At 38.7% G+C, this 27038-nt stretch overlaps 1 protein-coding gene across 2 annotated transcripts in view; it reads right to left on the bottom strand.

Moving 5' to 3' along the window:
- Positions 1–27038, bottom strand: part of LOC126336613 (uncharacterized) — an 80358-nt gene that overhangs the window by 17088 nt on the left and 36232 nt on the right. For both annotated transcript variants that reach the window (XM_050000485.1, XM_050000484.1), the window contains exons 4-5: positions 19716–19836; positions 9012–9196 (exon numbers count right to left, since the gene is read on the bottom strand). In XM_050000485.1, the coding sequence (XP_049856442.1) occupies positions 9012–9196; positions 19716–19836 (306 nt within the window). The remainder of the gene's footprint in view (positions 1–9011; positions 9197–19715; positions 19837–27038) is intronic.

The following is a 27038-nucleotide window of genomic DNA, read 5'->3' as shown; positions in this document are numbered from 1 at the left end:
CAGAGTCATGGATGGAGCCATCAGACATGAGGAGGCCAATGTCCAGGAAGGTGGATGTTGGGATGAAGTGACCGGTTGAAGCACATGTGAGGGAAGGTTTTGAGTTTGTAGAGGAATGATGATAGGGTATTGGCCCTGATTTCAGATAATGAAGATATCATCAATGAACCTACCAGGGGTTTGTGGTTCTGGGAGGCTAGGAAGGTTTCCTCTACATGGGCCATATACAGGTTGACATGGAGAGTGCCGTATGGGTACCCATGGCAGTGCCGTGGATTTGTTCCTATGCCATTCCTTCAAAGGAGAAGTTGTTGTGTGTTAGGATAGAGTTATTGAGGCGAATGAGGTAGTGTATTTGGAGTCTGAAGGACGTTGGGAGAGGTAGTGTTAAAAAATGACAAGACCATGTGCATGATTTATGGTTGTGTATAGGGAAGTGCATCAACAGTGACAAGAACAAAACCATGATGTAGATAAGTGGCGATTATATAATGGTGATACAGAGATCTAGGGACAAGGTTTTAAATTTTAAGACATTTCCTGGAAATGTCTCACCACAATGTATTGATTATGAACTGTAGATTAAAACTGAAGAAACTGCAGAAAGGTAGGAATTTAAGAAGATGGAATCTGGATAAACTGAAAGAATCAGAGTAGAGAGTTTCAAAGGGAGCATTAGGCAATGATTGACAAGAACAGGGGTAAGGAATACAGTTGAAGAAGAATGGGTAGCTTTGAGAGATGAAATAGTGAAGACAGCAGGAGATCAAGTAGGTAAAAGATGAGTGCTGGGAGAAATCCGTGGGCAACAGAAGAGGTAATGAATTTAATTGATGAAAGGAGAAAATATAGAAATCTGTAAATGAAGCAGCTGAAAAGGAATACAAATGTCTAAAAATGAGATTGGCAGGAAGTGCAAAATGGCTAAGTGGGACTGACTAGACAACAAATGTAAGGATGTAGAAGCTTGTACCACTAGGGGCAAGATAGATACTGCCTTCAAGAATTAAAGAGACCTTTGGAGAAAAGAGAACCACCTGTACAAACATCAAGAGCCGAGATGAAAAACTAATCCTAAGCAAAGTAGGGAAAGCAGAAAAGTGGAAGGAGTATATATAGGGTCTATACGGGGGGGGGGGGGGGGGGGGGGGGGGGGTCGGGACGGGACATACTTGAGGGCAATATTTTGGAAATGGAAGAGGAATTAAATGAAAATGCAATGGGAGATATGATACTGTGTGAAGAATTTGACAGATCCCTGAAAGGCTTAAGTTGAAACATGGCCTTGGAAGTAGGCAACATTCTGTTAGAACTACTGATAGCATTGGGAGAGCCAGCCATGACAAAACTCTTCCATCTGGTGAGCAAGAAGTATGAGACAGTGAGACAGGTGAAACACCCTCAGACTTCAAGAAGAATGTAATAATTCCAATTCCAAAGAAAGAAGGTGCTGACAGTTATGAAAATTATTGAATTATAAGTTTAATAAGTAACAGTTATAAAATACTAATACAAATTCTGGAAAAACTGGAGGAAGCTGACGTTGAGGACGATCAGTTTGGATTCTGTAGAACTGTAGGAACATGCGAGGTAATACTGACCTTATGACTTATCTTAGACGATAGTTTAAGAGAAGGCAAACCTACGTTTATAGCATGTGTTGACTTAGAGAAAGCTTTTGACAGTGTTGACTGGAATACTCTCTTGCAAATTCTGAAGGAGTCAAGGATAAAATACAGGGAATGAAAGCCTATTTACAATTTGTACAGAAACCAGATGGCAGTTATAAGAGTTGAGGGCATGAAAAGAAAGCAATTGTTGAGAAGGGAGTGAGACAGGGCTGTAAGCTCTCCCCGATGTTATTCAATCCGTATGTTGAACAAGCAGTAAAGGAAACAAAAGGAAAATTTGGAGTAAGGATTAAAATACAGGGAAAAGAAATAAAAATCTTGAGGTTCACCAATGACATTGCAATTCTGTCAGAGACAGCAAAGGACTTAGGAGAACAGTAGAATGGAGTGGACTTTGTCTCGAAAGGAGGATATAAGATAAACACAGCCAAAAGCAAAACAAGGATAATGGAATGTAATTGAATTAAATCAGGTGCTGCTGAGGGAATTAGATTAGGAAATGAGAGACTCAAAGTAGTAGATGAGTTCCACTATTTAAGCAGCAAAATAACAGATGATGGTTGAAGCTGAGAGGATATAAAATGTAGACTGGCAATGACAAGGAAAGTGTCTCTGAAGAAGAGAAATTTGTTAACACTGAGTATAGATTTAAATTTGGGGAAGCCTTTTCTGAAAGCATTTTTATGGAGTGTAGCCATATATGGAAATGAAACATGAACAATAAACAGTGTAGACAAGAAGAGAATAGAAGATTTTTTAATGTGGTGCTACAGAAGAATGCTAAAGATTAGATGGGTAGATTATGTAACTAATGTGCAAATAATGAATAGAACTGGGGAGAAGAGGAATTTGTGTCACAACTTGACTAGAAGAAGGGATCGGTTAGTAGGACACATCCCGAGGCACAAAGGGATCAGCAGTTTAGTATTGGAGGGAAGTGTGGAGGGTAAAAATTGTAGAGGGAGGCCAAGAGATGAATACACTAAGCAGATTCAGAAGATGTAGGTTGAAGTAGTTACTCAGAGATGAAGAGACTTGCACAGGATAGAGTAGCATGGAGAGCAGTGTCAAACAAGTCTTTCGACTGAAGACCTCAATAACAACAACAGACCATGGGGTGGGGTGATCCATGGTTTAGGCATCATTTAACCAATAGGATGCGGGATTAGGTTTTAGCCAGGGAAAGAGATACTTTTTGAACTGGTGCAGAAAGATGGAGCAGGCAGCCATCGTTACAGGGACAGTGTTGGGGATGTGGTAACTGATGTAAGAAGTGGGTAAATGAAGGTGTTAGCTGCTTGTGAGGATAGTTGGATAACAGACTATCAAAAATATACACAAAAACATAAAAATATGCACAAATATAAACAAACATGCAAAAATATACACAAATAGGTAAAAATACAAACTCCCACAAATACATAAAAAATGCACAAAGATGTCGGAAAAAAGGACAGAATGGATGAGGTATGGGAGTATGGGCCTGTTGAGGCTAGGTAAGAGAGAGAGGGGGAGAGAGAGAGAGAGAGAGAGAGAGAGAGAGAGAGAGAGAGAGAGGAGAGGAGAGGGGGGGGGGGGATTTATTAGGTAGGTGTGGAAAAGAACATGTGAAAACACGCAAAGATGAGGAAGGAATAATTATAATTATCTGTGGGAATAATTTGTAGCATGTGATTCTGTACCAACAATGCATGCAGTTACACAGTCATGTGTTATGTGCAGAGGAGTGCTGCTGCAATCATTGCCCAACTTTTTATGTTGATATGACTACCAACCAGCTGTCAACCAGAATGAATGGCTACCACCAAACTGTGGCCAAGACCAAAGTGGCTCTACAAGCAGCTGAAAATAACATGACTGATTTCAATGGCTGCTTAACAACCCTGGTGATAACAACCCTGGTGATCTGGGTCCTCCCCTCCATCACTAACGTTTCTGAGCTGCATGGGTAGGAGCTATCCTTACAACACATTCTCTGCTCCCAAAGTTATCCTGGCCTCAACCTCCAGTAATCTCCCATTCCTACACCCGCCATCTAACAGTTTCAGTCCAATCTGTCCTATTATCTCCTCCCAATTTATGCACCCCCCCCCCCCTCCCACACACACACACACACTCATTGTGCACCGTTCTCTGTCAATACTCTCACCAGCTTTTTTTCCCCTTCTCTATTTCTCTCCGTTTCTGCTTCCCATCCAGTCCCCCCCACCCCCACCCCCCAATCCTTCCTTCCCTCACAACCTCCTGATGCTGTGTCTATTGGCATTCTAGTCCCTGCACACTCCACCACACAGTGCTCTTCTCTCTCCTCCCCCTGCCCCGTGCACACTGCTGTCCCTCACTCTTCCCCACCCCACTTTGTATTGCTCCTTTTGTTCAGTGCATTCTGGCCATAGTAGCCAGAGGAGATAGCAGCCATATGTGTGTGTAAGGTGTGCTTTCTTGTGTGAATGTGTATGTGTTTGCTGTTCTAAAAAAGGCTGTGGCCAAAAGCTCAATGTATAACAGTCTTTAATTTTTCCTGTCTGCAACTTAATATGTCATCTTTATGGTGAGTAATAATATATCCTTTTTGTAGTATTGCTGATATACCAACCTGTACTTTCAATTGTTTAAATATTCAAGTTGTTTCATTCAATTTACACAATTTTGTAATAGAGCTTTCACCATTTAGTTTTGGAGATTGTGCCAATTAAGGCTTTGAATAAAACTTTTCACCTGGTCCATACCTTAAGTAAGGTTATGTTAAGATTTCTTATTAAATGAAGGTATTGTGTGTGTATATCATAGTAATTTAGGGAGAGATAGATGATTCAGCTGTGATATGGACAAAAAGCATCTTATAATCATACTAAATGAAAAAGTCTTTGCATGATTGTTTTTGAAGCAATGTTAAAAGGACATTGATGTTAGCTGTGAGAAGTATCAAACTGATCAATAGTGTCAGTCAGTGGATCTCACTTGTGTTGAGTGCTTCTTCACCAAAAGGTGTGGCAGCTGACCTCAGTTATATCCCTCAGTCATCCACATGTAGCTACTTTTCAGTCCCAGAATAATGTAAAGATGGTTAAATATGTAATACTTTATTGTGGTTTCAGTTACAGCCTATTCTGAGATCAAGGAATCTGAAGTTTGAGATCAATCATATCAAGATTTATTTTTTATTTTAAAGGCTTTAGAGAATAAAACTACAAAAACAAAAGTTTGGAACCATATGCATTTAAGTTTTTCTGATTGTTCACAAAAAAATTGCAGATTAACTATGTGAACTAATTATATTCTAAGATTTTGTGTTATCAAGCAGTATAGCTCTAAGGACTGAAGAACACTGTGCCAGCAGTGGTTATTCTAAATTAAATACTTTGGGTGTAATGATGTTTTGTAGACTGTAAGAAGCATATCATGATAGCATCTAAAAGTTCACCCTCAAACAGTTTTGGATTTAGGGAAGTAAGACATAGTCTAAAAAATTATATTATTATAGTAGCTCCATAGCTGGTGAAGCTGTAACTGCTATTGTGGTTAAGCTAGCATCAAGATAGCACTACCAGCATTTCTATTGAGATCTCTAAGAATATATTGATTACTGATTGGCTTAGTTAAAAGCAGCAGAACATTGCTACTGGAGCTCTCAAGAGAGCTATAAAAGAAATCTAGCATCTGGAATCCACGCGTTACAGTGAAGGCATGTAGAAGCCAGCAGTTGCTCATAGACATAGAGTGCATCTCACTGAGAGATTGCAGAGTGCAGACCAACGCTCGAGAATTTTTATGATTTGAGCAAGTTTGTTTGTGTTCATCTGCATCTGAGGTATTAATTGCAGTGTCATTCATAAAACAATAAGAATAACGATATGTGAGGTGTAATAGCACAACCTTCTGGGACCCTACATCCTTTTACCAGTCTCATCTTCACTCACCCAAGAAGGCATATGTGTAATGTCAGTATGCTGCTTTGATTTTGTCTTTTCCGGTTATCTGGATTCGAAAACACTAAAGATTTTCTTTTGCAGCAAATTAATTATTTGCATTAATTTAAGCTATCGTTTTGACGTTGTTTACGTTGGGCCTGACCAACATGCAGAATGACAGACACATGTTGGGTTAAAAGCTGATGTACCATTACAATTTGTACATTATACAAACTTCAGTCACGTGGTAGGAATAAAATTGCTATTGTAATTATGGAGTAATTAACAATTAAAGTTTTGATATTTCTAGTCATCGAACCTAATCTTATGTTTTCAAAATAAAAAACAAATTGTATCCATAAATGAAATATGACATGATAATTTTTCAGTCAGAATTATGCATACTCATGTTTTAATTGGTGTTAGTGAATGGAATTGTAATTACGACTATACAGAAATGTAAAATTTTACTCATACAAAATTTATAATTGAATCTAGGCCTTTCTTTCAAAAAAACTAATCCCTCTGATCATCTGAAAATGATAGGGTGATTATCTTTTAAGTAAGTAAAATGATATATGGAAATTAATGAAATATATTGTTTTAATGATAAATCATGTAATTTATAGTCTTAATAGAAACAAATTCTTTTCTGTCTTTGTATGAAATTATTCACTTTTATTTCACATAAATTTCTGTGTAATCTGGGATGATGTATGTAAAAGTTTTTTAATTGTTAAACCTAAAAATGTAATATGTGACAATGTCAGTAATTGTTTAAAATCATATAAGTAGAGGCAATTGATATGCCACCATATCTCAGTTGGAGTTCAGTTTGATGTCAGTCATGAGACAGTTGTAAGCCAATTTTACATGCAGTTGGCTGCCGAACATCTAGCGTGCGAAATAAAACTCATTTTGAACACGAATTCCTGAAGCTTATTTCTACCATTGCGTGATTCCTGAGTGACAATGCAGTAACATCAAGATGAACCTATGACAGCATTAAAAAGCAGCATCCCAGTTTACACAAGATAGGTATTATTTATTTGTTGGAGGATATCCATAATATGACGTGGTATTCTGTTTTCTTGTGTTAAGCAATGATACACGTCCCAAACTTCACCACAAAAAATCATTTTTCACCACATTACATTACCGAGGAAAATAATTCGTACTTAAGTTTGCAGAACATTAACTAATGCTAACTTTATTGCATCACTCTTTTTATGACATGGCAGGATTGTGAACAGTCATCATGCTAGTATCAATGCAGAGTCATCATGAGTAATTTGCTTAGGCTGTGAATACCTGATTTCGTACATAGTGTTACTGCTAATTTGTCTATAAAAAGGATGTAAAAGGTTAGTACTTCAGTTTTATTGTATAATAGAGACATTTTAAATGCAAATACATTTGCTAATGAGACGACACACACACACACACACACACACACACACACACACACACACACACACACACACACACACACACACTTAGTACTGCAGTGTGTGTGTGTTTTTTGCATTTATTTATTTGTTCTCCAAAGTGAGGCCAGTACCAGAGAACTCAGCTACTAACTGTCATTTTCTAACTCCGTTTGGACTCATAAATGTTTTGCAGCTTTCTACATTTCATTTTGATAAGCTGCGGAAGAAAATAATAAACCTGCATATGGTGAGAAAATGTACAGCTACAATTGAGATAATGCTAATCACTAGTGCAAACTTATAATTGTAGCTGGCAGAAGAGGATAGACTTTCCGTCATCGAGGAAGATGAGTTCAAGAACTAAAAGAGGAATTCCATGTCACAGTCAACAGTAACTTATTTACCACGTCATGCATACATGAGCTCATGAAGTGGTTTGAGGCAATGGTATCCATGCCCGATAAGAAGTGTGAGTAAAGATTTTTGAAAAGGTCCAATTCAAACATATGTTGAAAAGCCATTAAGTTTACAACAGGTTTGGCACAACATGTAAGAGAACCATAAACAACACATGGACATATATTGAAGGACTTTGACCTGAAGTCATATAAGATCGTGATTTTGCAAGAGTTCAAGGCTGTAGTATTGCACATGGTTAATGCATAAAATCAGAAGTTGTTATTTGAACGCAATTTTTTTTCCATGATGAAAGAGGTATGTGCTGACCAGGGCAGCAGTCAAATATTTTCTGTTTTCAGAAAGGCCCGTACAGGACCTGCAACATGCAATCGTGCATTATCCTGCTGAAATGTAGGGTTTCGCAAGGATCGAATGAAGGGTAGAGCCACGGGTCATAACACATCGAAATGTAACGTCCACTGTTCAAAGTGCTGTCAATGCGAACAAGACGTGACTGAGACGTGTAACCAATGATGCCCCATACCATCACGCCGGGTGATAAGCCAGTATGGCGATGACAAACACTCTCTTCCAATGTGCATTTACCCCGATGTCACCAAACACAGATGCGACCATCATGATGCTGTAAACAGAACCTGGATTCATCCGAAAAAATGACATTTTGCCATTCGTGCACCCAGTATCATCATTGAGTACACCATCACAGGCGCTCCTGTCTGTGGTTCAGCATCAAGGGTAACCACAGCCATGGTCTCCGAGCCAATTGTCCATGCTGCTGCAAATGCCATCGAGCTGCTAGTGCAGATTGTTGTTGTCTTGAAAACATCCCCATCTGTTGACTCAGGGATCGAGATGTGGCTGTACGATCCGTTACAGCCATGCGGATAAGATGCCTGTCATCTTGACTACTAGTGATACGAGGCCATTGGGATCCAGCACAGCATTCAGTATTACCCTCCTGAAGCCACCAATTACATATTCTGCTAACATTCATTGGATCTCGATCAACATGAGCAGCAATGTCATGATACAATAAACCGCAACTGCGATAGGCTACAATCCGATCTTTATCAAAGTCGGAAACGTGATGGTACGCATTTCTCCTCCTTGCACGAGGTATCACAACAATGTTTCACCAGGCAATGCCGAGCAACTGCTGTTTGTGTATGAGAAATCGGTTGGGAACGTTCCTCACGCCAGCATGTTGTAAGTGTCGCCACTGATGCCAACCTTATGCGAATGCTCTGAAAAGCTAATCATTTGCATATCACAGCATCTTCTTCCGGTCGGTTAAATTTCACATCTGTAGCATATCATCTTCGTGGTGTAGCAATTTTAATGGCCAGTAGTGTATTTGTCCTGCAGTTGTATATGATCTGGCCTGTTTCCATCTCATGAAGGTCACAGCATGGTAAGAGAATATTGTACATAGAATTATATATTTACCATCAGAAGCTTCCCAATCTTATAAACTGATGATATCATTATTCTCTATTTAAAAGTTTCATAAGAAACTCTTATTACACTTCTTTGAAATTGCAACAGCCTCCACCTCAATCTTCAGGTGGCAATTACAATATCACATTCATTACAAAATACAATAGATTATGAAACTTAACTGTGCTGTCCTGAATTAAAGCCACAGAGACTGGTAAATCCAAGACTGGAAATACCCCCAAAACCACTGAGAACTTTAAAGCTGTCTATATGGCACTGTGCTGCCTCTCTTCGATCACACAATCCTCCATAGCATGTTGTATCATGTGCTGTTGGTTGTGCTATCTCAAAATGTTCAAAGTCTAACCTGAAAAAGAAAATACCAAGTGATGAAACTGGTGTATAGTCTCTTTTCATAAGTGAATGTTTCTCAAAGGTGTGCTAACAACCATGACACAGAAAAGCATGGATTCCTCAAGTTACCCAAAAAAGTTGCACATGTTAACAGTTGAATTATTGAGAAACAGTTGTGGGCTATAGTTCAGACAGGTAATAGACCAGTCACTGTTTCAAGTTAATTCAGATTCATTTCAATTTTCACAGCACTATCTTACACTACTCCTGTGTAGAACCATATTTTTCAAATAAAGAAACAAAAAGATAACTTTATACTGCCTCATACACTTTGTATTTGATCAGTGGTGCTACTTTCATTATTACTATCACTTTTCTTTGCATCAAATCGTTTTCATTATATGTTGGTACTCTAGTGTACTCTAGCTTATTTGAACTCTAAATGTTTCAGTGTCGTAGTAGTTGTATAGAGTTATTGGCACCTAACTACATTTGCAAATTTGAACAACTGAAATGGATGAGGAGCAGTGGATTAAAAACTTTGATTGACAATCATATATATTGCATTAGCAACTTTAGGACAATCTCTAAACTGTTTATAAAAACTGTACTTTATGTCTTGGCTGTGGCTGCAACCACTTGAAAAAATTTCATGTGTAATTGGGAAATAGTTGCATTGTCAGAAGCCCAGAATGAATTTATGGTCTGCAATGGAATGTGTCCTGATCTGCAACTTCTTGACATTAAAACTATATCCCAACCAGAATTCGAACCCACAACCTTCGGCTTTCATGTGCAAATGCTCTACTGACTGAACTATCTAGGCATGGCACACCCTCACAGCTTTAAGTCCACCAGTAAATCTCTTACAGTCTGACACACGATTTTCACTTGCCAGGAAGATTCAGATCAGCACATGGAAATTCATTCTGTAACAGGAAGTTTTGTCCTGAAGAAGACCTTAACAAGGTGAGCAACAATCATTCTACACAAACCTCTTGTACTATGAAACTTCCTGGCAGATTAAAACTGTGTGCCCGACCGAGACTCGAACTCGGGACCTTTGCCTTTCGCGGGCAAGTGCTCTACCAACTGAGCTACCGAAGCACGACTCACGTCCGGTACTCACAGCTTTACTTCTGCCAGTATCCGTCTCCTACCTTCCAAACTTTACAGAAGCTCTTCTGCGAAACTTGCAGAACTAGTACTCCTGAAAGAAAGGATACTGTGGAGACATGGCTTAGAGCACTTGCCCGCGAAAGGCAAAGGTCCCGAGTTCGAGTCTCAGTCGGGCACACAGTTTTAATCTGCCAGGAAGTTTCATATCAGCGCACACTCCGCTACAGAGTGAAAATCTCATTCTGGCCTCTTGTACCATATTTCTTTAGATTATAAAAAAACTGTCAGTTTTGGAACTATTTCCCCATAGTACACTCTAAGACAAGAAAATGACACGCCACAAAGGAATTATCCATATAGGGTGGAAGTTGGTAGATGTGATGTACATGTACAGACAAACAAATGATTACAGTTGCATTAAAAGTGGATGATTTATTCAAGAGTTCGACCTTCACAAATTGAGTAAGTCATTGATGTGCTGGTTGACTTCTGGCTAGCAGTTATTCGGTTTGGCATTGATTGATAGGGTTCTTGGAAGTCATTCTGAGAGATACCATGTCAAATTCTGCCCAGTTATACCATGTCAAATTCTGCCCAGTTTGCACATTAGATCATCAAAATCCCGAGATGGAATGCTCCAAACTTTCCTGACTGGGGAGAGATCTGGCAATATTGCTGGCCAAGGTAATGTTTGGAAAGCATGAAGACAAGCAGTAGAAACTCATGCCATACATGGACGAAAATGCTATCTTAATAAAATGTAAGCCTATGATGGCTTGCCATGAAGGGCAACAAAATGGGGTGTAGAATACTGTTGATGTACCACTGTGTTGTAAAGGTACTGCAGATGACAACCAAAGGGGTCCTGCTTTGAAAAGAAATGTCAACAAGGACCATCACTTCTGGTTGTCAGGCCATATGGTGGGCGAGAGTCAGGTTAGTATCCCACTACTGTCCGGGGCATCTCCAGATACATCTTTGCTGGTCATTGGGAGTCATTTTGAAATGGGACTCATCATTGAAGACAATCCTACTCCAGACAATGAGATTCAAGGCTGAAGATGCATCTGGAGACACTCTGGACAATGGTGGGATACCAAGCTCACTGTCACCTGTCATATGACCGAACAACCATGAGCAATGGTCTGCAATGCCATTTCTTTTCATAGCAGGACCACTTTGGTTGTCATTCACAGTGCCCTTGGAGCTCAGGGGTACATTAACAATATTCTACACCTTGTTTTGTTGCCCTTCATGGCAAGCCATTCTGGGCCTACAATTCAGCAAGATGTCTGCCCACACATGGTAAGAGTTTTTACTGCTTGTATTCATTCTTTCCAAATACTATCTTGGCGTGCAAGCTCCCTGGATATCTACCTTTAGTGAAAACATTAGGAGCATTATGGGAAGGGTTCTCCAACCATCTCAGGATTTTGACTGTCTAGCATGCCAGGTGGACAGTATTTGACACAATAATACGTCAGAAGGACATCCAAAAACTATATTTATCAATGCCAAACCAAATAACTGCTAGCCAGAGATGGACCAATGCGTTATTGAGTTGCTCAATTAGTGCAGTTCAAGCCCTTGAATAAATCATCCAATTTTTATGAAATTGTAATAATTTATCTCCTGATTTACATCCCATTTGATAATATCTTTGTGGTGTGACTTTTTTGTTGTTGTCTTATAGTATTTTGCCCTAGAGCAATGGAGGATGAACATATGAAAAGGAAGGTCACCACTTTACTTGTCCATTATTTATAGGAAACAGATGTTAGAGTAATATATGTTGAATTTATTTTCTTGAGTGGTTGTTCAGTATTGTTTTTGTGCCATAAGTAATTCATTTATTATAGGCCTATTTATATTCCACTCATTTGAAAGTGAAGATAAGTTTCTTTGATGTGCAGGGAGTCAAAATGCAGATGACAATTGTTACAGCAACAGTAGTTATTTACTATCTGTAATATTTGTGCAGCAATATAAACATTACAAGGAGAATGAGTTTCAGTGCTTTCCCTTAAAGTTAGCCATTTAATCTTGTAGTCACCATTGACAGTGATACTGTATCATCTTCTAAATTATACAAAATATAAAACCTATCAGTAGAGATTTCATTTGTAATACTCTATCATAAAGTTAATAGTTAAATAACACTCTCTCTTTTAATTCTGAGTCTCATTCAATAAGAAATTTTTGTAAATGCTTCAGAAATCATGTACAGAGTACACTGAAATATGAAATAAGTACACCATATATTCCTATTTTGTGTTCGATATTACTTGCAAATCATCTGAAAATTTTTGTATATGCTAACCTGTATGTTGCACAGTTGAAAACATGGAATCAATCAGTGTATATTGCCTTTCCTACTGGTGGTATCATCAAGATATAAACAATTTGTTTCATACAGTAGAGTTATTTGTGGCAGAACACATCAAGGAATTTGACTCTGAAATCATTACTCCTAACTGTCTAAGAAACTTATGTTATGAGGTTTGCTGGAGTATATCTGTGCAGTCTTTTCTGCTCTAATATATTATTGAATACAAGAAGCTTAAATATTTTGATTTTCAGGTAGTAGTGTATGCAAAATGAAAGATGATTTTCACTTTAAATGTTGCTGATAGCAGCCTCTTAAGTTTCAAGAGAACATTACATTATCTGCCCAGCTTGCAGTATCTATTAACACCCAGTATTTGGTGGCATACACTTACTAGTTGTCGCCAATAATCATGTCTTTTGTGTGCTTGTTGTTTGTAAGAAAATCCATAAATCTAGTTATTATTTTGTAGCTTCATCTAGAGGGAATTGATGTAGAAGAAATCTATAATGTTTATTAATGTATCCTTGATTGTGACTTCATGTGTTTACAGAAATACAGCATCTTGGCTGGCTAATCTGATTGTATACTACCAAATGTAAAATGCATCAAATGTAAAATTTATTAATACAACCAAACCATTAGTTTTTAAATTTATAAACTGACGTATTCAGAAGAATAATCTATATGATGTCCTGAAACTGTATTATTTCTAGGGATTGTATTTGATTATTCGATGTTGAATAAATATTATTATTATTATTATTATTATTATTATTATTATTATTATTATTATTAATCTATAAACAGATTTCTTACACCATCCCCCACCCCTCCCCCCAATAAACCCAACAAATCCATTACCACACACAACTACCAGTCAATCGGCGCTCTCTTAATCCATCAGGTTTTGGAAAACTCATCCAGATCATTTGCCAAGACACCAGCTACTGTTGTCTCCAGACCTGAATGACGTCCTATCCAGACTCCTGCTCTGACCCTTCAGAGTAATATTATATTGCCTACTCAACCTCCACAGTATTCTAGCCCTCTGCTACTTCACTCTGCAGGTTCCCTTGTGTACCACTCAGATACAAGACCTGTCCCACATATCCACAGCCCACCTCCCTTTTCAGTGGTTTTAAAATCATCAGCATATGTGAGATGAGTGATTTTCCCACACCTTCAACCTTGATCTCTTCAAAATTCCAACGGAAAGCTTCCCTCATTATCTTTTCAAGAGCCAAATTGGACAATATTGGTGAGGTTCCATCTCCTTTGCTCAAAAGTTATGTTATAGCTCTTCAATACTTTGTTCCCAAATTTCACTTTGTCTTTTTGGACAGCTATAACATGACATTTTTAGCAGAGGGAAATTTCAGAGAGGGCCATTTGACTGTGGAAACATCAATGAACTGTGACAGCTCACCAAGAAGATATGGTAGTATGGTGAAGACATTCAAATGCTCTTCATAGATGACATGCAACTCATACACTGGGAGAGCTTGATGAATTGTGCTGCAGAGTTTGGAATACCCAAGACACCCAGTAGCTTAGTTAGAGATTAGAAAATGCAGTAGCAGATTTTCTTAGGTGTTCTAAGCATGTGTAATGTTTGAGCTCAGTACACCAGTCCTCCACAGTCCTCTCACCAATGCCACAGCTGCAAGCGGTATGGCTGACACTCACCTTACACAAAACAAGATCGTCCTCCAAAGACCCTGAAAGGGTCCTAATGTCAGATTTTGATCAAAAAACACATTTCACATCATGTTTTGAAGAATATGAACAGTCCTGTTGGAAGTGATATCCATGTAAGGCAAAAAGACCATAGACTCCAGTCTGATTCACAGTTGGTCATTAGTTAGCTCCTGTCTTACTTGTCTTTCTCTGTAACTATTATGGAGAAAAGTGACTTAAGGTTGGGCTAAATCTGTGACAAACTTTTAGGGTCTGAGATGACTGGGCCCTATGAACTAAGATACGAAGTACCTGTCACACTGAGCTGGATAATGATAACTATCAGCCTGAAAATGTGAATCAGTGGAGTTGGCTTTCTATAAATGGCATGTCCCAACATACCAACAACCTTCTTCATTGCCAACTCATCAAGGAAAATAAGGCAGCCATTCTCTTCACATTAACCATGGAGTGAATATTTGGGGAGAATAAATTCAGATATTCTAAAAATCCATTTAAATTCTCATTTCCATACTTCCATGAAGCCAAACAACAAAATTAATGTCTTCATAAAAAAAAGACATGCAGTTTCAGTGTTGCCAAGGAAGAGAGTTTGTGCTGCCTCATCCATCAGTAATTAATATTCACTGTTGCTGTATCCTGCTACTAGTGCATATGAGTGTGAGTGTACTAAGTTTAGTGTTGCTGCCTGTATCTACTTAAATCAATCACCAACTTGCATCAGCCATGAGAGACTGCCTGTAGCAAGTGTGCACATGGCACAGTCTCTGCCACACCATCTACAGGCAACTCGCACCTATGCACACGCAAAGCAGCATTGACTCACCCTTACTATGTTCTTTTGGTTTGTACTGCTCACATCAGTTACTCTGTGTTTTGCTTATGTTGCAGCTTCTGTATGATTATTTGCTTTCTTGCAGCTTCGGTAGAATTCAACTCACTTTGCTTCAATATGCATTCACTTGCAATGGTAGCTGGACAATAAAGTGCACACATGTTCAAAAGTAAGAGCCGCTGGTTCTTGTTAAGGGGCAACCTGACAGTAATTGATACACCTCAGGAGGAATCCATGGAAGGAATAAGGCTTTGCACAAGTTTGAGTCTGTCACACCAAAGACTAAAAAATGCTGTCTGAGTCTTTTTTTTTTTTTTTTTTTGTAAGTTTCTCAGTCCTCGGTGAATAATCATGTGGAGGAAAAGTGGGTGGATAGAGTGGTGGAATGGTATCCTGTCTGTTAATGTAAACTGACAAAGTTGTCACTGCCAAAGTAATCTGCTAAATCATGCCATGCACCTCGCGGTGATTTGCTGTTTACATATGTAGATTCAGGGCCTATAGCATGGAGTCCATAACGACTAAGCTTGGTGAAACCTCACTTAAGACTGCACACACGGAAGCCATCCCAATCCTCATAACTAATCATGTAGTAACCAAGTAATCTGCTAAATCATGCCATGCACCTCGCGGTGATTTGCTGAGTACATATGTAGATTCAGGGCCAATAGCCTGGAGTCCATAATGACTAAGCCTGGTGAAACCTCACTTAAGACTGCACACACGGAAGCCATCCCAATCCTCATAACCAATCATGTAGTAACCAAGTAACAAGCCAATATGGCTTTATTTATAACCCTCTGAACAATAAAGGAAATAAGCCTCTCGTGACTCCATGTGTAACAAGACAAAAGAATCATAAAAAAGGTGCAACTTAAGCGATACACAGGGTAACTGATATGAGCGGTACAAACTAAAAGAACATAGTGAGAGTGAGTCAGCTCTGCTCCACACATATATAGGTGCAAGTCACCAGTAGACAGTGCAGTGGAGATCATGCCATATTCATGCTTCCTACAGGTGGCTTCTAAGGCAGGCCCACACTTGACATTGTTGCCAGATGATTTAAGTACACATGCACAGCTACACTACATTTGGCACACTCACACTCTCACACAATAGTAGCAGCATGCAGCAACTGTTGAGAACTTCTGACATTGGTTATTTTTGATAATGTGTAGCTGGTGACACTAATGTTTACGGTATGTGTGTTGTCTTTCAGAAAATGCTTGGCATACTGGGGTCTTATATTTCCTTTCACAGCACTTTCTTGTTGAATTTGTTTCTTGAAAATTAAAGGGTGCATACCTGTCAAAACGCCAACAATTGTCGAAGACATCATCCAACTGAATTCTGTTAAGTTGTTTGAACATTTTATTCACTGGAATGAACTCAATTTCACACAGACTTTTGTCCTTCTTTAGCTTCATTATATAATTTTTGATTTTCTCCAGTATAGGTGATGGATACACTAAAGCTACAGTATCATGATACTGGAATTTGAACAGATCTTTAGATTCATCACAGTTGAGAAGCTCCCTGGAGTATTGTTTCCATCTCTTAGTGATGTTAACTCAATAATAAATATAGTGTCATTATCACCCTTGATGAACTTTTGGCAGTTTTGGTATCACTTCTTAAAGAAGTTAACTTTATGGTATATCTTTTGAGAATCTTTTTCAAAAGGATTTGTTGAGCCTCCTCTGTCAGTCCTTTAATGTACATTCTCTGAGGATTTCTTGAGTAGTTCTCTGTACTACTGCAAAACGTTCTTTGCTTTGTGCAAAATCTGTGCCTAACAGCCAGCTCTCTTTGGCTTCTTTTCTACTGGCTAATGCCTTTATGTGTCCACCCCCAAGCAAATATTTTCTTGCTTCTGATCTATATCTTGATGTCTTCATTTCCCATGTCATTTACAGAATCCTTAAATTCTTTCCATACTTCTTCTGGGTTCCTGTGTCCACCCTTTTCCTGCAAAAATTTAAAGCAGTGGCTGAGTTGGAGTTGACATTAGTATTTCTTTACTGCTGTATCTTTGAGCATTCGTTTCTGACTCTGGCTGTTGGTTATATATCTAGCCATTTCTTTGTTATAAAGTGATCATGCCCACACTTCACATTCCGTGCTGTCTTTAAATCCATCAACTTTGCTTTGATATCAATTTCATGATGATCTATCTGATTAACTGTTTTGATACCTGGCAACACATATGCTCCTTTGCATACATCTTTTTTTTTATAAATTTATTCAATTAAAGATCATCCTTTTTGATCCATAATGAAATTTTCACTTTGCAGCAGAGTAAGCACTGATATGAAACTTCCTGGCTGATTAAAACTGCATGCCAGACTGAAACTTAAACTCAGGACCTTTGCCTTTTGTGGGCAAGTGCTCTACCAACTTGGCTGCCCAAGCGTGACTTGTGACATGTCTCACAGCTTTACTTCCACTAATATCTCATGTCCTACCTTCCAAATTCACAGAAGTTCTCATATGAAACGTGTGAGACTAGCACTCCTGAAAGAAAGGATATTACAGAGACAAATGCCAAGTTTGAGTCTCTACCTGGCATACAGTTTGAATCTGCCAGGGAGTTTTTTCTCAGTGCAATCTCTGCTGTAAAGTGAAAATTTCATTCTGGAAACATCCCCCAGGTTGTGGCTAAGCCATGTCTCCATAGTATCCTTATTTTCAGAAGTGCTTGTTCCACTAGTTTCTCATGAGAACTTCTGTGTCATCTGGAAGGCATGAGACAAGATAGTGGCTGAAGTAAAGCTGTGGCAATGGATTATGTGTCCTGCTCGGGTAGCTCAGTTGGTAGAGCAGTTGCCCATGAAAGGTAAAGGTCTTGAGTTTGATTCTTGGTACAGCAGACAGTTTTAGTCTGCTAGGAAGTTTCATATAAGTGCACTCTCTGCTGCAGAGTGAAAAATTCATTCTGGAAACATCCTCTGGGCTGTGGCTAAACCATGTCTCTAGAATATCCTTTCCTTCAGGAGTGCTAGTCCCACAATTTTTACTGGAGAACTTCTGTGAAGTTTGAAAGATAGGTGATGAGGTACTGATAGAAGTAAAGTTGTAGGATGGATCATGAGACATGGCTGGGTAGCTCACTGGTAGAAAATTTTCCCATGAAAGGTAGATGTCCCAGGTTCAAGTCTCAGTCTGGCACTCAGTTTTAACCTGCCAGGAAGTTTCATCCTTTTTCATGTTGCAATGCTGATGAACTTGATGCCACTGTTGTGGCCAACTTCAGCAAAGTGTATCTTCCAGTTGCTGAATAAGATGTGTCATGTATTCTCACTTTAGCATTCATATTACATATTAAAACTTTACAACTGCCTTTTGGAATGACCTTTACTACAAGCCCAAATTCCACATAGAATTTATCCTTCAGTTGCTGTGTGTTTTTTTCTATGACTAGATGACAGTTCACAAATAACACTTTACATCTCTTTGTGTCTATTGCTAGTACTGATATTCTAAAGGCCACTTATGAAAATCCAGAAACATTAGCAGCTAGGGAATTACTAACATAAAAATCCAGACCTAATTTGTGTCTTGAATTACAGCTTCCATAAAAGATTTCAAAGTTTTCAACATGAAGGAGACCAGCATCCTCTCAACAAACCTCATGTAAAACACCCAAATCCATCTTATATATTTTATATCCTTGACTAGCCTGACTGAGCCACCTGTTATTACAAATAGTCCATGTTCCAAATTGTATACGTAGTTCTCACATTTTTTGTCTATTTTATATTATAAAATTCCTACACTTCCTTGTAATCTGTTTACTATTATCACGTTTTTCACAATGGGGCAGTAACCCATCACCAACACCTCCTGGAGGATCAGAGTTTTTGTTTCTGGGATAACCTTCCCCTAGATGAACTGCTTTCCCTACAGCTTTTGAGGTCATCTCTATTCACTTAAAAATGTGGACGGGTGAAGCATAGGGAGTGGGAAGATAGGTCACTGTGAAACACATTGTCTGGTTCATTGACTAAGATCTGTCTGTCTTGGAAGACCCCACTAGTAGCTATGCTATCACTGGCACAGATAGTGCTACTTTAAAACAATGTCTCCTGAAGAGGCATTGATGCAGAAGGAGCATCTAGTCTGTGGTGTGCAAGTAGCAGCATGCCACATTTCATATTTTGATGAGAGAACAGAAGCAAATTGAAGTGTGGACCTGCTCATCTATAATAGCTTATGATGAAACAAATGCGATGAAACTTTCAATTTTGTCTTGTGTGTGGACTCCAATCTAGGGTTTTAGGATGAAATTTTTAGTGTGTTGCATGTTCCAAAGCAGCTTGTCAATCCTGTTTTTGCCCAGTGATCAGCCAGTGATATTTATCTGTTGTATTATGTTAGATCTTCAATTCAATTTCTCCATTTAGCAAAAGTTTACTTTAGTGCCAGTAATAAAGAACTGGATGTTGTGGACCCATAAGTATGCATCATCATTATCCATTATCACAGTAGTTAACATATTGTCCACTTTGCCTTACCTTCTATGATTTAAAAATATATATATTACTTTACCTTATTTGACAAACATTTGTGTTTGCAGTTTCTACTTGGAAGGTACAGTGGTGAGGAGGAGTGGCTGGATTTACAAAGTATGACAGCTTGACCACTGATGAACTGTAGCAAGTATGCTCATCTGCAAGCATGAAAAATGCACATTGGTTGAAATGTTGAAAAAAGAATCTAAAATTAAATACATTAGTCAGTTTCAGTTAGTATTATAATGCTTGCTTGCAAAACTAGGACATGTTTAAATAGCAGTACTTGGATTGTTAATATGATTATGCGAAACTGTGGTAGAACATAATATGTGTAGATAAAGGTAACCATTGACCATATAGAGGAGGTACTGAGTAGCCAGTATGTATACCAGGTCATTTTGCTAAATGGACTGAAATTATAGGATACAATTCCTGAGAGGATAATGAGCAAAAAAGGTCATTTGGACATGTGGTTGGAAATGCATTGCAAGAGAGGAGAGGTTACCCATTTTAAGGTGGAGGTAAAAGATCTTGACAGTGTAGGCTGCAGTGATTGAAAGTACAAATGAGAATGGAACAGGAGAGTGGGAATGTTCTGACTGTGTTAGTGATTTAGCTCCACTCTTAAGAGGGCAGTTGAGAAGTTCCCTGAAGTGGTAGTGTGTGGAATCTCAGTACTAGGGGGCATTGGCTTCACTGCTGTTGCCAAATTCTTCTTGTGTGGACATCTGTCGTGTAGTACAATGCAGAGATATGATGGACCAGTGTACCAAATGGGTGCAGGGTTACATGGTCTTTACATATGAACACACAAATAGTAATTGGAGGATGACAGTGAGACTGTACTGGGAACAAAGTATCCCTGTAGACAGAAAATGCACCATAAACCTTTTGCTACAGTGTTTCATCATTTGTGTGAGACAGGCTTGTTTATAGGGATGGGTAACCAAGAAAGATGAATATGCCCTGTACATATGCAGACCTTGGAGGAAAATATGTTGAACACTGTAGAATATGAACCCTATATCAGCATCAGACATGTGACTCACCAGCATGGGATAAACCAGGCGACCATCTGGAACATTCTTCATGACAGCTGCCACTACCTGTAACATTTACAATGTGTGCAGGCTTTATTACCTATGGCATTGTCTCTGCAGTAATGGTTTTGTTGCATAGACTACTAGTCATCCTTCCACAATGTCTCACAGATGTGGTGCACCTGCACTTCCTGTGCATGAGCTGTGTCCCCTGATGGAAGGGTACTGCAGCTAGTACATGATGCTGATCCATCCCAGTTCTGCATTTCTGTGCAGAGGCATCTCAATAACATCATGGAGGTCCTGTTGCATGGCCTGCCCTGTTGCTGCACCTCAGCCCTTTAGATTTCTAACTGTGAAGTTACCTGAAATTCATTAAGTATTCTGAGCCCATCCATGATGTGCAGACACTGGAACAGTGCATTCATGCTGCCTGTAATGCCATTTGGTTGCAGAATGACACATTAGAGCATGTGTGTCAGTTGCTACTGTGTCGTGTTCACACATACTTAGATACCCGTGGAACCACTTCCAACACCTTTTCTGAAGGTGATTACATCACAGCATATCATGCACTGCATTGAATAATACAGGCCTGATGAATTAATAAATAACCTGTCTTGTAAACTGACATACAGCCAGGAGAGCAATGCGCTGACCGACCACATGCCCCTCCATATCTCCAGCCAGTGATACCTGTGGGCAGAGGATGGCGTGGTGGCTGGTCAGTACCATTGGGCCTTCCAAGGTCTGCTCAGACAGAGTTAGTTAGTAGTGTAGACACCATGCATTTCTGGCCGTATGTTTATATGATCTTTTTTTGCTCCTTACCTTCTCAGATATTGGACCCTGCAATTTGTACTCATTTAGTAAAATCACTAATGATTATGGAGCACAATAGAAGAAGAGGAAATGACTTTGTAGCAATATGAATCCTACCCACTTATGGATAGGGGCATTTGTGTGTAATAAATGAAAAAGCAAGGGAAGGTGATTTGGAAAGACAGGGGCAGGACAGAAAGAAGATAAGTTTTAATGTTACATCAACAGTGAGGTCAGTAGAAATGGTGCAAGATAAAGGAGCACTAGTTTGAAAACAGTATGGAAGTGGTCAACAGGCCTAAAAATTTGACAAGTGGAGGACAGACAGAAGTTTGAAAAAGATGGCAGTAGTAGCGAGCAGGAAAAGTGTGGGGAGCAGATGTAAGTAATGACTAGTGCAGATTGAAACTAGGATGATTGTGGTAACAGATCATAACATATCACTTCTGCTGGGGATGTATCCAGTCTGGAGATGATGGGTTGGTAATTTTTGATTGAAGCCTACAAAGCTAGATTAAGGACTTTTGACTTTCTCATGACAGCAGGTGTTTTCCATCACCTGATGGAAATAAATTACAGTGGGAAGCGGCACTCTGCAGAGGAGGTCTAGTAATGGAAGCAAGACATAACCAATAAAATTACTGTATTTCTGCTCTTTAAGCTGACTGGCTTAAATGCCTGTTTGTTGAAAAACATTTCATTAGTTTCTTGGAGCTCCCAAAGTCACAGCAAAGACCATCAATCCACCTACATGTATAAGACAAGCTGTGGACCCTGAAGGTCAGAGTTGTGGATCAAAAATGTTTCACAAGTTGGTAGTTAGTGATACTTTATGATCTACAAAGCTGTGGTTTTATTTTTTCATAAATGTTTGTGATATAGGTTAGTGGAGGCAACAACACACACCAAGTTTTCAGGTCCCTAAAGCAGAAGTTTATCATTTCCCCACCAGAGCATACATAATCAACTCCTCAGCTCTGCTCTGAAATGCAATAAGACACTTTTGTACATTTTCAATGTAAAATTTCTTTAGTTCCAATTGAATGTCAGGTTGAACTAAACCTACTTAAAAATAAGATCTGCTCAGTATCAGAACTGGCATCTACAAGCTTCCAATATCCTCCTTGATCTCCATGGCTTTAGTTGTGTGTGTTATCTGTAGATTACTGAACTTCTACCCCATTAGACATGAGTACTTTTACCCCATCAAGAAACTGTTTGCGAATTTTTACCCCCATAACCTGTATTTTGACTTGTGTAGTCCTTTCTAGCATATTCAAGCATTTTTATTGGTGTTTATTTACCCTAGATGCTTCATACTTTGCCTGAGAGAACTTAAATTAATTTTTCTTTTCTATAGTTTTTTTCATTGGGTATTAGTTTTTTTAAACATACCTACCTATCGAACATTTCCAGTATAATCATGTCTTCTGTAATGGCATTTTTTTCTTACCAGAAACTGACAGATAACATCAATTTGTCAGCCATTAACAGAAATGCACTACCATCCAACTCTCAGTCTTATTGAAAATTGGAGCTCACTATGACACACATCCAAAGCTACGAGGTTTTCAGAGGTTGCCTTAAGAAAAGTCTTAAAACTGGCAAAGGTAGTGAGTATCTTCAGAAATTCACAAAAAGCTTTTCACTGGAGGAACAATGAGCAATAGTGGAGCAATGCATTTTCCTCCATAAACATTTTTTCAGCCTTACTCTCAGATCAATACAACATTTATTTTTGAACTTTCTGAAACATAAAGAGTTCCTAATTTACTTTCCATGCATTTATGTGTAATCTTTTGTATTTTCTGCAGTAAGGAGTAAAAGTATGCACTGTGTACTTTTGCCCCAGGCCAGCATGCTCTTTTCACAATGTTACCAAGACATCGAACTAGGTATTGCATGTGTAATTCAGATAATACTGTTGCAAGTTTTTTTTTTTTTTTTTTTTTTTTTTTTTTTTTTTTTTTTTTTTTTTTTTTTTTTTAAAACCAAAAGTGTCTTCTTTAACCCTCACCTATCATACTTGTCTCCAGTGCTTACTATTTAAGTTGTGACATATTGAGGATTTGTCAAATGCTTGATGGATTTTTTGTTTATTGGTTGTGTTGTCATATAGAGGACATTCACACACTGTTTCATCATCCAATAAATAGTTCTGTGCTGACCTCTTAAAAAAAAAATAGCTGTAGGTGGGATTGTGGTCAGAGATGAAAATTAATAATGTTCAAGACACCAGTTGGCTTATGTTTAAAAATAAAAATATTTCTTCAAGTTCATGAACTGATACAGTAATGGATATCCTTAACAATTACAAAAAATGCTAAGTGCAGCACATCATGTCAATGTTCGAAACTAAAATTTTTGTGGCTAACTGTAAAAAAAATTGACAAGTCCAGCACATCTGCTCAAATGTTAAAGTTTTCCAACTAACTGACATAAAATATCAGAAGCCAAACACATCTGCTCAAAAGTTAAAGTTCTCCAATGAAAAATATTGTCACATTTAAAACACAATCAAATCCAAATCTGAAGGCAGAGTCTTCAATGAAGCACAACACTTGGAACTAAAAGCACTTTTATTACAACCAGAATAGAACTGATCTCTTCAACAGGTAGTACAGTTTTTTATACAAACACTGAATGTTCCAGAAACCATAACCATATTCCAGATATAAATCATTACAAACATCAGCTATTTCAAGAACCTTCAAGTAGCAGTAAATATGAAATAACAAATAACTGTAGGAGGTCAGGTTTGAACTGGTGACCCACAGCACGCTAAGTAGTAGGCTTACCACTACCCCACACTGTTGGCACCAGAGCTCGCAACATTGATGCCTATCCAGGAGAAACGGTGACCCACTATTTCAGAAGTTCTCACTTGAGCAGACAACAGCATCCTCGGTCTAGATCTTGTCACTCATCCTCTGTATGGTGATGCTCATTGATCCTCACATTCTGGTTGTTATCTTAATTCCTCTTCACTATGGTGAGTTTCAAAGGTAGCTTCTCCCAGCAAAGATTTGCCGTAGTTGAGGGGATTGTCAGTTCCATTGAGTCTCCCATCATTGATATCCATATGGAGGACATGTACAATGTCTCTGCACTTATCTCTTCCTGATGAAAGGTCATAATCCTCAACTTTGTAGATGATGTCTGACAAGCAAAGTAGTGGTTTAGTAGCTTTTCTGGTAGTCCCATTTTCCTCAGATGTGTGAAAAACTATACCAAGTCTTCCAGAGTTTGTCTCACTCCCTGGTGCTTGTCATTATAGTACCCTTGGTCTTTCTCATGGGTGTCCTGGGTGCATACATGAGCCAGCTGCTCTGCTTCTTTGGACCCAGTGGATAAGGTGTATCGTGTAGTCATCCTGAGCATCATCCAGTTGAAATGGGAATAGTGTATCAATTGTCTTTTTGGCCTCACACCTGTGGGGCAGAAAGAATGGTGTGAAACTTGTAGTGACTTGCTTCACTGTGTTGTATGTGAGTGTAATGATGGGCAGTATTCTATCCCAATCTCTGTGCTCCATCTCAACATACATTGAGAGGATGTCTGCCAATGTCTTATTAAAGTGTCCTGCAAGGCCATTCATCTGTGGTTGGTAGGCAGTTGTCATCCTGTGTGTGATGTCATGATATGAAATTGTCTCAGATACTAACTCAACTGGAAAGCTTTTCCATGATCAGAGGGTATCATAAGGGATGTTCCATGCTTCAAAAAGATATCTCGGACAAGTAAATTTGCAATTCCTGGAGATTCAGCAGTTGGCACAGCTTTGGTGACACACAATCAGTAAGGCAGTCAGTGTAGAAGAGTATCCATCGATTCCCATTTGTTGACTTAAGTAACCTCCACAAGAGGTTAATTCCAGTTTGGTAGAATAGTGCTGCTGCAGACTGGTTTGCTACCAGATGGCTAAGGAGTGACTGTGGCATATGCTTCCATCAATGGAATACCTTACAGTGACTCACATAGTCTAACAGACTGATAGAGACCTGGTCAGTTATACCTGCATCTGATTCAGTCTAGAGTCTTCATGAAATGCAGGTGACCAGATATTGGAGGTTCATCAGGATTGCAGGGCACAGATGAGCTGGTTGACCATTTCCATCCCATTGAATCATGATCCCTCTTGTATAATTTTCAGTTTGTAAATTGGAATCCTCCTCCTGTAGGTTCCTCCTTCTTCGAGGCTTCTATGGTTTCCAACAATGCTGGATATTCCTTCTGTTCAGCAACAATGTCATTTAATGCAACAGTGAATGAGATTTCATCCGCACTGCTGCCTTCTACCAAAGGATTCTTTGAAAGGCAGCAACATCCTTGTTCTTTCATATTCCATTGTGAAATTGATCTCCTATAGCCTCAGTGCCCATCTCACCAGTCAACCCGATGGATCTTTCAAGCTAGTCATCCAGCTTAGAGAATGGCTATCCATCATACCAGTGAATGGTGTGCCAAATAAATATGGCCAAAACTTGTTGATGGCCCAAACAACTGCTATGCACTCTTCCTTGATTTTAGAATAGGTTCTCTCGGATTGGAGTGTATTCTGAAAGTATAAGCTATCACCTTTTCAGCACCTAACTGACTTTTTTTCAGAGCTGACCCTATCTGAAAACGGCTAACATTGGTGTGAATTTCTTTGTTGGCATTCTCATCATACAAAGGAGATTCTCATCATATGAAGGAGAACATGACAGTGCCTCCATGAGGACAAAGAAAGATCTTTCTTGCTGTTAAAGTAAATTCTTTTTATTAACATATTTAAAAAGAAGTTCTGTGTTAAGTTATTAATCAACATCATATATGAGCATAATATTTTGCTTATCTCTGTTTTTTATTTTGAGTCACAACACTTGCACTTTTACTCTTAGGTGTTTTTAGAAGCTCCTTGGTCGAGTGACTTCTTGTGTAAACATTGCCTCCAGATTCAGAAGTAAATCTAAGTTTTTGAAAACCAAACTCACCACTTTTTGTCAGCACCTGATCTTTATTGAGAATAAATAAGTTTTTTTCTCAACAATATACAATAGGTCATGGGTCCCAGTTACTAGTGTAAACATGTGTGCAAAAAGTGACAGATACAGCTTTCTTTTAACTCATATTTGGGAATGTATTTCTGGTATTAGAGTTGAAATGGATCTGGTAAAGCATATCAAGCCACTGATAGGCTCCAATTAACTATCATGAAGGAAGGAGCTTTAGATGTAATTGATGGCAAGTCAGTAAAACCTGAGCCATTGTCTGAAGGTGCTAATGATGCAGCAATAAAGGATCATAAAGCCAAGTCAGATTTTTATCATAAAGTGAACAGTTATGCTAAGTCAATGATTACAAGTGCAGTTGCAGACACTGTGTATGAGAAGATCATGGACAAAGAAATGGCTCATGAAGCATGAGAGGCATTGAAGAAGAATTTTGAAGCATCATCAAAGGACCAGCTGTTCAAGATTCGCTCAGATTTCTTCACATTTAATTGGACAATG

This window comes from Schistocerca gregaria, chromosome 2 (genome assembly GCF_023897955.1).
Source record: "Schistocerca gregaria isolate iqSchGreg1 chromosome 2, iqSchGreg1.2, whole genome shotgun sequence".
Classification (NCBI taxonomy): domain Eukaryota; kingdom Metazoa; phylum Arthropoda; class Insecta; order Orthoptera; family Acrididae; genus Schistocerca; species Schistocerca gregaria.
This window is presented reverse-complemented; position numbering and strand designations above follow the sequence as displayed.